The sequence below is a fragment of the Triticum dicoccoides genome, chromosome 3B (assembly GCF_002162155.2).
Source record: "Triticum dicoccoides isolate Atlit2015 ecotype Zavitan chromosome 3B, WEW_v2.0, whole genome shotgun sequence".
NCBI classification, from domain to species: domain Eukaryota; kingdom Viridiplantae; phylum Streptophyta; class Magnoliopsida; order Poales; family Poaceae; genus Triticum; species Triticum dicoccoides.
The window spans coordinates 2,378,062-2,391,988 of NC_041385.1; the positions used below are offsets into that span (position 1 = coordinate 2,378,062).

At 41.8% G+C, this 13,927-nt stretch overlaps 1 protein-coding gene across 1 annotated transcript; it reads left to right on the top strand.

The window, feature by feature from the left end:
• Positions 1-5,368: 5,368 nt before the first annotated feature.
• Positions 5,369-7,761, top strand: LOC119282823 (flap endonuclease GEN-like 1). Its single transcript, XM_037562891.1, has 6 exons — positions 5,369-5,661; positions 5,749-6,093; positions 6,564-6,633; positions 6,729-6,840; positions 7,164-7,306; positions 7,522-7,761. Exons 1-6 carry the CDS (start codon positions 5,369-5,371, stop codon positions 7,759-7,761), a joined length of 1,203 nt encoding a protein of 400 aa, XP_037418788.1.
• The last annotated feature ends 6,166 nt before the right edge of the window (positions 7,762-13,927 follow it).

Below are 13,927 nucleotides of genomic sequence, written 5' to 3' on the forward strand. Positions count from 1 at the left end.
CAGCAGGTCAATGAAAAAAAGTACTATGAATCATTTTAGTTGCTCATTGGTTGAGCTTCAATGCCAAATATCCATGACATTGATTGAGGTTCAATGCCAATTTTAATGTTCAACACAGTACGATCAAATATTTGTTGCTTTCTTGGGTCCTACTCTGCTTGTATCACAAGCGGGAAAAGGATTATGTTCCCAAGCAAATTGATTGAGCTCCAAAGCAAATTGATAAAGGGAGCCGAACCATTGCTGCATCTTCGACCCTCGATGGACAGCCAACAGGTGAGTGCTTAAGTACCGCTGGATCTCTCGAAACATGCTTTCGCCAACAACCGAAAAAGTAGATGACCGAATGATATAAGATGGTGAGTTAGCCCTCATACAGAACGCACGCGACTACGCTACCAACAGAGAAATTAGAAAGATTGGAACACACCGCTACGCTACGATCTAGTAGACCTAAGCTCCACGACAACGTCCTTAAGAGGGAGTACAGCGCAGAGCATCGTCGTTGTCGAGTCTGCAATGGACAAATGTCTTCACCCTAAGCCCACGGACAAGGAGAAGAACCATGACAATGTCTTCAAGAAGAGCGCGGCACCCACGGGGGTATCGCCCTCGTCCGCGTGAAGGCGCAGAACTTTCGCTCGGTAATTCACTTGTGTCACCATGAGGCCATCAGGATGATCGCGACGAGGTCAAATCCCCAGATCCAGATCAGGGCGTCGCCCCTGTGAGAGCAAAAGCATGCCCGGGCCACCCATCGCTACACCTCCCGTCATCGACACAACCAGGGAGGAGAGCCACCATCCCTTTTCTTCCCATTCTCTTTTATCTTTCAGTCTGTATTTTATTTTTCTTGGTTGAATTTCATGAATATTTATATACATTTTTTAACATTTGTAAAATTCGTCAACATTTTCAAAACTTCATGAACAAATTTTAAAACTCTTGAACATTTTTAAAATTCTGAAGAAATTTTCAATTCACAAACAATTTTAAAAAACGCAAAATTCCGCTCATGCTCGACGCGCGGGACATTGTGTTGCCCATGTTGTGTGTGAAACAAACAAACAAACAAAAGAGATTAGATACGAGCAGTTTCTCGGATGCATCATTCGTTCTATCATCAAATAGATTAGTAGTTTTCATCTGAACTTTCGTTCGCTTTTAGCAGTACCTTTTCCTACCTCCAAGGAAAGGAATAATTCAGTCGTACGTTGTAACCATCAGCTTTGTGCAACTTTGTACTTTCTCAGCTTATAAACTCCATGCAGCCCATGCATGTTTTCTTAATGGTAAAAAGCCGGCGATGCCTGTACCACTAACCTTGTTCCCACTGTTTTCCACAAAGCATCCATCACGTGGGGTCGGATTATGGCGCACCAAAAATGCACTAGCAGGTGGAGGCGCGGCGAGGTTGTCTCTTTGTTTTAGTGAGAAGAGATGCACCAGTGTATTTGAGGGCGAGTTGGTGGCGTGTGTTCTTATTTGCTAGACGGATTCATGCAAGTACTCTTGTCGTTCTGTGCATCATGATGCTAGAGTTTTATTTTGCATAACATAGTAAAAAGGCAACCGAGAAAGGTGCTTCCCATGTACTCCCTCAAGTTAATACAAAGTTAAGTCACTTATTTTGGGACAGAGCGAGTATGAACAATCTCTAGCATACTTCTTGCTGAGCTCCAGCATCCCTGCATAAGTTGGAGCTATTTCCCATCTAGCATTTTCTGCACCTTCTCTCTTTCCATCAAACCTGACTAGGAACTTCTCTTTGATTCCATTTATCATTGTCACAATTGGTTTGTTTCTAACTCCTAGGACATATTTATTGAAAACCTCACTTATGTTATTAACCACTAGGTATGTTTTGCAGTTTGTGTTCATTTCATGCCTAGCCCATGTGTGTACTGGAATAGCAGATAACCACCTCCAAGCATCCTCCCACTCGTTCTTCAAATTGGCCATGGCAACATCAAAACCATGTTTTGTGTATGAATAGCTAGCACTGTCCATGCATTTTTTTTAGATCTTTACCCCTAAATCCAGCTCTTTGGAATTTTTCATAAATGTGTCTTAAACAAAATCTTTGTGGGCAGTTTGGAAATACAACATTGATAGCATTAAGTAGTCCATGCTTACACAGTAAACCTAAATGTTACCAGCAGAGCAAAGCTACACAGTAAACCTAAATGTTACTACCAGAGCAAAGCTACATAGTAAACCCAAGTGTTACTAGCAGTGACTACAAAGTTATGTCCACAATAGTAAACAACAGCAAAGCTACACATTTATGTCCACAATAGTAAACAAAAACAAAGAGAACATATAATTGACCTTCTGCCTATCTGACATGATGGTGTATTTGCCAAGTTTGCCCTCTGTGCCTCCTAGAGCATACTTGAGTTGAGTGAGAAACCAGCTCCAGTTTGGTGTGTCCTCCACTCCTACAATTCCAAAGGCAATAGGATACATGTTGTTGTTGGCATCCCTACCAGTAGCCGCTAGGATTTTTGCTCCAGTAGTGAGCTTACTGAAGCAACCATCCAAACCAATGAAAGGCCTACATCCATTTAGAAAACCCTCCCTAGGTGCATTCAGACATCAGAAAAGACCATGGAATCTAGGACCTGGGTGTGGGTTTTCATTCGTTCTTTTTGGAGTGATAGTTGTCACAATGCATCTTGAGCCTAGATTGCATAACTTAACAGTTTCAATGTAATCACACAACCTGTGATATTGTTTCTTATGATCTCCCAAAACAATTAGCTTTGCTTTCTTCTTAGCTCTACATGCCATCATCTTGGGAACTTGAATTCCAAATTTCCTCTTTGCCTTGTCTACCAATGCTAGCACAGTTGTGTTTGGGTCTGATCTAATAGTCTCTAGGATATTGTTTCTTAGCCACTTTGAACTCACTTTGCTGTGACTGTCACTGGTTGGACAAGTATGTTCTGCTCTAAACTTCTTAATACAAAATATTTTCTCATTCTTGATCTGAGAAGCAACAATGAAAAAAGCACATCCCTTTTCCATGTGATCACACCATGCAATAACCCTATCTTTGCAGTTCCTGTGATATCTGAAAGACCTGAGTTGCTTGATATGAAAGTTAACAAGAGCAGACCTAAAGTGGTAGACATCTTTGAAACAGAGCTTCAAACAGAATTGCTGCTCTGGATTGAGTCTGCCATCATCATACCAAATTCTTTCCTTTCTCCTCTCTGCTCTTGTTTTCCTTCCTGAGGGAATAATGAAGGACATAGGCTCATTGCCATCATCATCCTCTTAATCCAATAAACCAAGATTTGCATCTTCATCATCTAAAGGAAACCAGTCAGGCTCAATTGGATCATTTGCTGATGAGTGTGATCTTGATGTTGGTCCTACTCTCTTTGCAATTTTCAGAACAGGTAGCACTTCACTCAAATGTTGTTGTTCATCTTGATTTGCATCTTCTTCAGTCTGGTCTTCCTCTTCAACACATGGAACATCATAAACATCCTCTACTTCACCGTCACCCTCACAGTGCACTGATGTTGCCTTCTTCATACCTGCTATAGTTGACTGCAAATCACCTCCATCTTCACAAGAGCTATTATCTGTACTTTCTATACTAGCTACATACTCACCACAATCTTCAGTTTATGAATCCAGTTCCTTGTCTGAATAATTGCCACTGTCTTCTTTCTGAAAGTTATAGTTTCTAGCTGGGGAGGTGGCATTGTTTTGATGGGCTCATAGTTTACACTCTATTGTGTGCCCATCAGTAAGCACTCATCTGGGCCTGACAAACAACAACCAATGTGATCAACAAAATCCTTATGTGCCACACCTTCTTCATTGACTGCAAACAGTACAGGAGGATCACTGTTGTATTCTTCATCACACATCTCTGTTGGTACTGTTGTTGCTGCTGCTGCTGTAGGTGCTGTTGCTGCTGGATGGACAACAATTGACTGCTACCTCTTGCCCTTAATAACCGACAATCTGATTGTCTTGCTCTCCTGGTATTCCCTCAGTATTTCATCCACCTTAATCTGATTGTCTAGAAGTTTAAAACCATCCAATCATATGCCATCAATACTCAGATAATACATATAGTCTGATTCCCACTACTCATACTTCAACCTACAATACCAAATAAAAGTAAATGTAAAAGCTATATTTATGAGAGGGGGCAAAACAAACAATATTCATAACCTCATTGTGAGGCTAGGTTCTAGCTAGCTTGTTGAACTAAAAAAGGCTGAATGAAACCCTAATAGACAGATAAACAATAATCACAACTACTACATTGTGAGGCTAAATGAAACCCTAAATCAACCTAATACGCTAGGAAGTAAATCAAAGGACAGAGAGGTCACATAGAGGTCGTACTCATCGCCGGTGTTACTACGGCCGGCTGGTGAATCAGCCCACTCCCGAGCAGCCAGTTGCGCAAACGCCTTCTGCGAACGGCACAGAGATGGTGGCTCTCCCCCCTCAGATTGGGCTTTGGCGCATTCGTCGTCCACGGATCTGGATCTGGAGCCACCCGTTGCAGCAGGCGCCACCACCGCCGCCACCGCCGCGTCTGACCAGGACCTGCGTGTGCGGCATGACGAGGGCGGGCCGCCAGCAGATGAAGTGGACGACGCGACGTCCACGCCAAGAAGGTTCCACCCGCGAACACGACCGGATCTGGAACCGCCCTCGCCACCACCATCCACGTCGCCGGTGTTTGGGGCAGACGCCATTGTTTGGCGCGCAACAGGGGAAAGGGGGGGAGTGAGGGCGAGGGAAAGTGAAGAGGGTGAGCCAGCAGAGTTGTCGAGCAGTGGAAACGGCCGTTTGGCCTCGGCCGTTACGTGGTCCCGACAGGCGGGCCAGGCATGTCGGGTCACCGCGTGTTTAGTGCTTTGTGTTACTCACTTGCCACAGAAGTGGTGGTTTCTCGTTACTTTTGACCAAGTTGGTGGTTTTGGAGTACCCTAACCCCAAATCTGGTGGTTTTGGGCAATTAACTCCTTCCGTTGCAATGCACGGGCATATGTGCTAGTATAATTTATGGAAACAAAAAATTTCATACCGCACGTACGTGCTGGTGTTGACGGCACCAAAGACTTGGATATGATGGCCAATACGTGCTTGTTGTCTACCGTACGTGAGCAGAAGGCCGTACGTCGCGGAAACAGACGTCTCCTCTCCTCTCCCTTCTGATCAATCAACAGACGAACGAACAGGCGCCGGCCGTTTCCCTCCCCTCCCAAATCGATCGCTTTCTTGGCCGGTTGCATTCTAGTAGTAACTTACTTACGCTTTGAGTTCTCTTTCTTTATTATAAGTGGAGTGGATCTCGGCGGAGTAACTGGCCATTGTCACTGCCATTGCCATGGGCGTCCGCGGCGGTTTCTGGAAGGTCCTGCAGCCGTACGCGCGGCAGCAAGGCATGGGGTTCCTTCGCGGCCGCCGCGTCGCCGTCGACCTCTCCTCGTGGATCGTCTCCGCCATGAGCACCAAGTCGCCCACCCTCCGCAACATCTTCTTCCGCACGCTCTCCCTCTTCTCCAAGATGGGGGCGTTCCCAGTGTTCGTGCTGGACGGCGTGCCGTCGCCGCTCAAGGCCAAGGCCACCTCTACAAGTGAAGCATTCACGCGATGCGTCCACGAGTGTGTGGTAGGTCTCTCCTCTCCTGATTCTGGTTCTTCTTGTGTGCTTCTCGATCTAGTCTACGATTTGGTTTCACGATTTGAATAATTGAAATGAAATAGCAACTGCTTGGGCATGCCGATACTCCGGGCAAAGGGCGAGGCGGAAGCACTGTGCGCCCAGTTGAATCGTGACGGCAAGGTGGACGCCTGCATTACCTCTGACAGCGATGCCTTCCTCTGTGGAGCCAACACTGTCATCAAAGTGTTCTCCTCCACTGTCAAGGAGCCTTTTGAGTGCTACAACATACAAGACATCCAGGATGGCATTGGGTTGAGTAGGAAACGAATGATAGCCATGGCGCTTCTTATTGGCTGTGACTATGATTTGATGGGGGTGCCCGGTGTGGGTCTTGAGACCGCACTTGCGTTTGTGCAGTTATTTCATGAGGAACATATCTTGGATGAGTGAGTACTCTACCTCGTGGATCATCTACTTTTGTTTCTTTGTTTTTTAGAATAGATGTCGATCGTTTTTCCTAATGTGTTACTACTACTCCATGAAACATCATCAATTCTTATTATATATGCATGCTAGTAGAGTACTATACTACTCCATGACAATTGATTAATTTGGGACCAAAGTTTGGGTAATTAAATTTCCAATTAAGTACCTACTACTCTCAAGTCTCATGTCTCAACTCAAGTCAGCGCACGGTAAAACAAAAACAAAAAGTCATCTTCATTTTTATTGCGTATGTTTGATTGATGCTCACAACTAAGGAATATATCCACCTGCAGCTTATTAAAAACCAAGTTCAATTTTAGTACGTATGTTTTATTGATACTCATGAAAACTAAGTCATCTTCATTTCTAATTAAGTAACTACTTCTAATTTCTTGTGTTTCTCATTATCCTATTTTTTTGCTTACTCCAGATTACGTGCAATCGGTAAAGGAATATATCCACCTGCAGCTTTCGCATCTCAATGTCGTAGCCTTGTCAAGGTACTACTACATGAATTACATATATACATGCATGCAATTAAAAATCAAGATTATGTACAAACACAAGAATGAATCTATTCTTAAATGTATGCTAGGCGCGTGATCTGAATTGGAAAATCAATGTCTGCAAAAGATTAGCTGCTCACCCAAATTTCCCAAATGAGGAGATAATTAAACTATATCTATGTGATGACAATTTGGATACAGGTATTCGCACTCCCCTTTGCTTGTATATCTAATTCAGACTTGTTCACCAGTACCTATTTGCTTGTGCTAAAAAAAATTGAGTGACGACCGCATGCATGCAGAATGGGATGTTTCATCATCGCTTGTGTGGAAATGGAATGAGCAGCCTAATGTTGAGGCTTTGGTCGACATGTTATCGTATGGGAAGTGGGGGAGAGCAGATATCCGACGCCACATGCTGCCTATGCTATCAACCATTTACTTATGCGAGATGGCGGCTTCATCGTCTCCATCCAATTCCAAATCACTGCTTCTTGATGATGACCATTACGAATTCCATTCAGTTAAACGGATCAAGAAAATACATGGCAACCCTCATTACTTGGTCCAATGGAAGAGCCATGCCGACGATCGCATGTTTTTACACACCGATGAAGATGTCCAGCTTGTGGATGAGGCATTTCCTAATGAAGCACGACGGCATAAGGTCTGCACTTCCTTTAATTCTACCCTGTCATCTTTTCTGTTCCTCTTACTAGCTAGCGAATATATAGCTAGTAAAAACATGATGATGCCTCCTGGAAATTATTATTATTATGCTATAATCACACTTGCTACATTAGTTTATTGAGAAACATATTTATTATTTTGTTCACTGTGCACGCATGGTTAACAAACAAACCGATTGAATTGTGGATGCAGTGGCTCAAAGGGCGAGTGAAATCAGGAGCAAACTGGAATCAGTTGCTGGTGCCGAATGAAGAGAAATCAAGAGCAAACAACATGTCCAAGACACCTAAAGGCGCAAGACCCAGACCCAGCAGGATGCAGCTTAGCATCAAGGATTTCTATCGCTCCAAGAAGCCTCACGTAGAAATGGGCGAGACGTCGACAAGAAAATCCTCACCCGTGTCTCAGCGACGCCGCTTGCTGTTGGGCTGAAACATAGATCTCTCCTTGTTGCCACTGCTGTACATACATACACGTACGTGTTATATTTGGCGGGCCTCATTACTATAGTTTGTTCTTAGAGCAAGACCTAGTTTCACTTACATTGCTTTGTTTTCTCTAATCGATCTCTGGGGACTTGAGTTAATTTGGATTTGGGGGATCCCGGGCTGGTAAAAGCAGACGGCTGACTGCCTCCCTTCGTGTTTCTGTTCCTCATTGGGTACTAGGAGTATTTCGATTATGATGGATAATTGTCCATTTCAGTTTATTTGGGATTGTGAGATGGTTAGGTAATCTGTCCGTGTGAGTTGAGTTCAGCATGAGAAAACCAACCTCGACATAGTACTCACGCGTATAACAATTTTCTCACAAAACTCGGAGATATTTAGACAGCTTCCCCAAAACTCAATATGGTATTTACCCATCATGTATATTCATAAAACTATAACCTGTCAAGGACATAGGACTCATAACTTGGATTTATAGTAATAGCCGTCCTATGAAGCAAACCTAAACTCACAAAGGCGCTAAATGAGGCGATGGGCAGCATGTGGCCCGGCCTCGCCGCACTAAAGATGCAAGAAGGGGGTCAAATCAAGAAGTCCCGTCCTGCAGCACAGGGGATAAACACTTCTTCGGCCTTGTTCCCATCGGCCACTACGTTTTCATCACTTCTCATGGCGAGGAAGGAGGCTCTGCTGCTACGGTGCCTAGGGTGAAATATGTTGATGGCTCGCGTTGCCGCGCTCGTCAATTTTGTCAATTGAATGATAGGAAATTGCACAGAATTATAGGCTGCAGATCCTTATTCTCAAATTAGAGCTCCTCAATCTGAAACAAGACAATAATGAAATCCAAGTCTCTTGTTGATGCCCATTTATAATTATTATATTGGTAAAAAAATTAGTTGGTTATAATGTACCCTTTGCTTAAGATCTGCAACCTCTGAATCTGATTGATGATGTTGTGCAAGTTTGTGCTCGAACTCCACTATCTGCAAAAAAAAAACAAGTCTCTCGTTGATGCCCATGTGATTATTATACAGGTAAAAAATAGTTGAGTATCGTACTCTTTGGTTAAGAACTGCAACCTCAGAGTCTGATTTCTGCTACTGTGCAGGTTTGTGCTCCCACTCCACTATCTGCAAAAGGGTATATTATTTTCCTTCATGTGACCAACTATAGGTACTATCATTTTTATGATGTATAACCTTTTGATTGGCACTATCCCTTGCTACATCATTTGACTGTTACAAAAACTCTATTGATCCCGCCCTTCTCGAAATCTAAAAACTAAAAGTATATGAATGAATCGGATTTTGAGATGCACTGAATCTGGTCTCCACTTCAAGTAACTACTTCAATATCTAGCTCTTGTCCAACATGAGTAAGAATTAAGAACGTCTGGTATAACATGCTGAACAAGAGAATACAATGAAAAGGACAGGTTAGTAACACTTCTACAAAATGAATGAATTAATTAATTTCTTAAACAATGAACTCATGCACGGTGTGATAATTTCACAAAATGTAATAGGGATAAATCGATGATATGTTTGTTTCACAACAAGTAGTGCCTAAAAACACAGTGGTGCACCACGCTCATTAGTCCTACACTTCTTAGTTTCTACGCGAGACATACTCCCGTTCTCCATGCATTCGCGGACGAATTGATACTGGACCTTGATATGCTTGCGCTGCTCGTGGAAAACTAGGTTCTTGCTGAGTGCAAAGCGGACATGTTGTCCATCTTAGACTTTGATAGTGCGGACATGATTTTCATCGCACGACCGCCTGCTCCTTCTCTCGTCACACGACCACGTCTAAGACAACTCATTTCATTGCTTACACCATGTTTCAGTTCACCTATTGTCCCGCTTTTCTTGATATATATATTTTGATACAAATTTTTTATACTTACTATACTACTGTGTTTAGGAGTATACTTTTTCATTACTTTTTTGACATATTTTTTAACACACTTGTTTGGCATACTTAATAACAAAACAAATTTAAATATTAGTTTTGTTACTTATTTATTATATATTTGTAATATATATCATTGAAAAAAAACTCACACGTTGCACTGAATTCTTCTTCTTTGAAACAAAAACTTTTATTTTGTTTTCATACTTGTGTAAATTATATAGTTTATAGATACATATGGTTGACATCTCTAAACCATGCATATGGTTTAAAAAATATTAAATAGTGGTTGTACTATATGATTAGGAAAAAATATCTATGGAGAATTGTATAGAAATTTAATCATATGTGAGGGACTGGTCCAAATATACTCGTTTTTGAAGCACCAATGTACAAATTTAACCATATAGGTACTTATTTACCCATATGTGAGGGATTACACAATGTACAAATTTAACTTATGTAAATACACTATCCTCTATACACTCCTAGTTCTAAAGAGCCCACATTCAATTAAGATCTCCAACTGCCATTGGGTCACCCGATTTTGACCGGGTCAACACTTTCTTAAGGCTCTCTCACTCAATTCTTTCATACTATACATTCTGTTTTCTAATTTTTAATGCCTCACAATTGAGGTCTTTAATTTAGAACTGGGTCACCCGATTTTAATCGGGTAAACAATTTATAAGGAGCTATCTCATTCAATTTTTTAATTCCCTGTGTTCCTTAATTTTGAAGATCTTTCATTCATTTGAGGCATTCAATTTTGGATTTGGTTTACGATTTTGACCAGGTCACTGATTTTTCACCGCCACAGACACCTGAACCACCAGATCCAATCTAAACACCATCTCGGATGGGGTTCACCACCTCCATTGGTGCCTCTTCGATGATGTGTGAGTAGTTCTTTGTAGACCTTCGGGTCCGTAGTTAGTAGCTAGATGGCTTCCTCTCTCTCGCTAAATTCTCAATACAATGGTCTCTTGGAGATCCATATGATGTAACTCTTTTTTGCGGTGTGTTTGTTGGGATCTGATGAACTTCGAGTTTATGATCAGTTATATCTTTTTATATCCATGAAAGTTATTTGAGTTTCTTTGATCTCTTATATGCATGATTTCTTATAGCCTCGTATTTCTTCTCTAATATTTGGGTTTTGTTCGGCCAACTTGATCTATTTATCTTGCAATGGGAAGAGGTGCTTTGTAGTGGGTTTGATCTTACGGTGCTTGATCCCAGTGACAGAAAGGGAACCGACACGTATGTATCGTTGCTACTAAGGATAAAATGATGGGGTCTATCTCTACATAGATAGATCTTGTCTACATTATGTCATCGTTCTTATTGCATTACTCCATTTTTTCATGAACTTAATACACTAGATGCATGCTGGATAGCGGTCGATGTATGGAATAATAGTAGTAAATGCAGGCAGGAGTCGGTCTACTAATCTTGGACGTGATGCCTATATAATGATCATTGCCTGAATATCGACATGATTATTTGAAGTTCTATCAATTGTCCAACAGTAATTTGTTTACCCACCGTTTGCTATTTTTCTCGAGAGAAGCCACTAGTAAAACCTACAGCCCCGGGTTTTCTTTCTCATATATTTGCCTTTGCGATCTATTTTATTTGCTCTTTTTATTCAGATCTATTAAACCAAATATACAAAAATACTTTGCTGCACTTTATTTTATTTGTGATCTATTTATTAAATCTATTACAACTATCTCCCGTCAACACGCAATTTTTGGCGCCATACCCCGAAAGGGATTGATAACCCCTTTAACACGTCGGGTTGCGAGGTGTTCTTATTTGTGTGCAGGGGCTGTTTACGTTGTGTTGCTTGGTTCTCCTACTGGTTCGATAACCTTGATTTCATATCTAAGGGAAATACCTACCGCCGATGTGCTGCATTATCCCTTCCTTTTTGGGGAAATACCAACGTAGCTTCAAGCGACATCAGGGGCTGCCTCCAACGCCTCCACATCTTTATCAAGGCATGGAGGTGCTGGTGGCTTGCCCTCCAAGGCCCTAGGGGTGTTGGTCAAAGGGGGAGGAAGGAAATCCCTCCTTTCCTTCCCCACCAATCATTATCCCCTTTTTAGGGATCCTGATTTTATCCCTTTGGGATATGATACTATTCCTAAAAAGGGAAGATTTTGGTGTTCCTAAACTAGAGTTGTGGGGAAGGAATGACAGGATGTTGAAGATCCATGTAATTTTAGTTCAATTAATCAAATTACTAAAGAACTAACACATAAATCAACATCCCTCAAGTTGTCTAAGTGATACATGATCCAAATCAACTAACCCATGTCGGATCATCACGTGAGATGGGGTAGTCTTCAATGGTGAACATCTTCATGTTGATCATATCTACTGTATGACTCATGTTTGACCTTTCGGTCTCAAGTGTTCTGAGACCATGTCAATACATGCTAGGCTCGTCAAGTTTAACACAAGTATTCCGCATGTGTAAAACTGGCTTACACTCATTGTATGTGAACGTAGAGTTTATCACACCCGATCATCATGAGGTGCTTCGAAACGGCGAACATTAGCAACGGCGCATACTCGGGGAGAACATTTTTATCTTAAAATTAAGTTAAGGGATCATCTTATAATGCTACCGCCGTTCTAAGAAAAATAAGATGCATAAAGAATAAACATGACATGCAATCAAAATATGTGACATGATATGGTCTTCATCATCTTGTGCTTTTGATCTCCACCTCCAAAGCAACAGCATGATCTCCGTTGTCACCGGCGCGACACCTTGATCTCCTGCGTCGGGGTCGTCTCGCCAACCATTGCTAATGCATAGCGATAAAATAAAGCAATTACATGGCGCTTTAGTGATTGACACGCAGGTCATACAATAAATTAAAGACAACCCTAAGGCTCCTGCCGGTTGTCGTACTCATCGGCATGCAAGTCGTGAACTTATTACGAAACATGATCATCTCATACATCAACATATATCATATCACATATCATATCACGTCTTGACCATATCACATCACAACATGGCCTGCAAAAACAAGTTAGACTCCCTCTACTTTGTTGTTACAAGTTTTACGTGGCTGTTACGAGAAACTAGCGAGAAGCGTTCTTACCTACGCAAAAACTACAATGATGATTACCACGTTGCTATTTAACCTTCTGCAAGGACCGCCGTAGTCAAATCAGATTCAACTAAAGTGGAAGAAACAAACACCCGCCTCATTCAAAACAAGTTGCATGTTACTCGGTGGAACCGGTCTCATGTACGTGGACATGTAAGGTTTGTCCGAGCCTCTTCATCCCACAATACCGCCGAATCAAAATAAGACAATGGTGATAAGTGATACTTCCATTTTGAATCATGTTTTTATATACATATTTATTGCATTATGGACTATTATTTCACATTGTGTTACAATACTTATGACTTTTCTCTCTTATTTTACAAGATTTATATGAAAGGGAGAATGTCGGCAAGTGGAATTCTGGACCAGAAAGGAGCAAATCTGAGATACCTATTCAGCACAACTCCAAATGACAATTTGGATATAGGTATATATTAGCACTCCCCTTTGCTTGTATTAGCTGATCACCAGTAGCTATTTGCTTGTGCTAAAAAAATGGAGTGACAACCGCATGCATGCAGAATGGGATGTTCCATCATCACTAGTGTGGAAATGGAATGAGCAGCCTAATGTTGAGGCTTTGGTGAACATGTTATCGTATGGAAAGTGGGGGAGATCAGATATCCGACGCCACATGCTGCCGATGCTATCAACCATTTGTTTACACGAGATGGCTGCTTCATCGTCTCCATCCACCAATTCCAAATCACTGCTGCTTCTTGCTGATGACCAGTATGAATTCCATTCAATTAAACGTATCAAGATAATACATGGCCACCCTCATTACTTGGTCCAATGGAAGAGCCATGCTTACCATCGCATGTTTTTACACACTGATGAAGATGTCCAGCTTGTGGATGAGGCATTTCCTAATGAAGCACGACGGCATAAGGTCTGCACTTCCTCTCTACCAGTCATCTTTTTTGTTTCGTCTTACTAGCTACCGAATAGCTAGTAAAAACATGATGATTCGAATGTGCTATAATGACACTTGCTACATTAATTTATTGAGCAACCTATTTATATTTTTCTTCACTGTGCACGCATGGTTAACAAACAAATCGATTGAATTGTGGATGCAGTGGCTCAAAGGAC

What these genes read in the sequence shown, in the direction of transcription:
- LOC119282823 (XM_037562891.1), top strand. Translation starts at nt 5,369, where the DNA reads ATGGGCGTCCGCGGCGGTTTCTGGAAGGTCCTGCAGCCGTACGCGCGG. An exon ending in CACGAGTGTGTGGTAGGTCT is followed by an intron (nt 5,662 to 5,748) that starts CTCCTCTCCTGA and finishes GAAATGAAATAG; the next exon opens with CAACTGCTTGGGCATGCCGA. An exon ending in AATGTCGTAGCCTTGTCAAG is followed by an intron (nt 6,634 to 6,728) that starts GTACTACTACAT and finishes AATGTATGCTAG; the next exon opens with GCGCGTGATCTGAATTGGAA.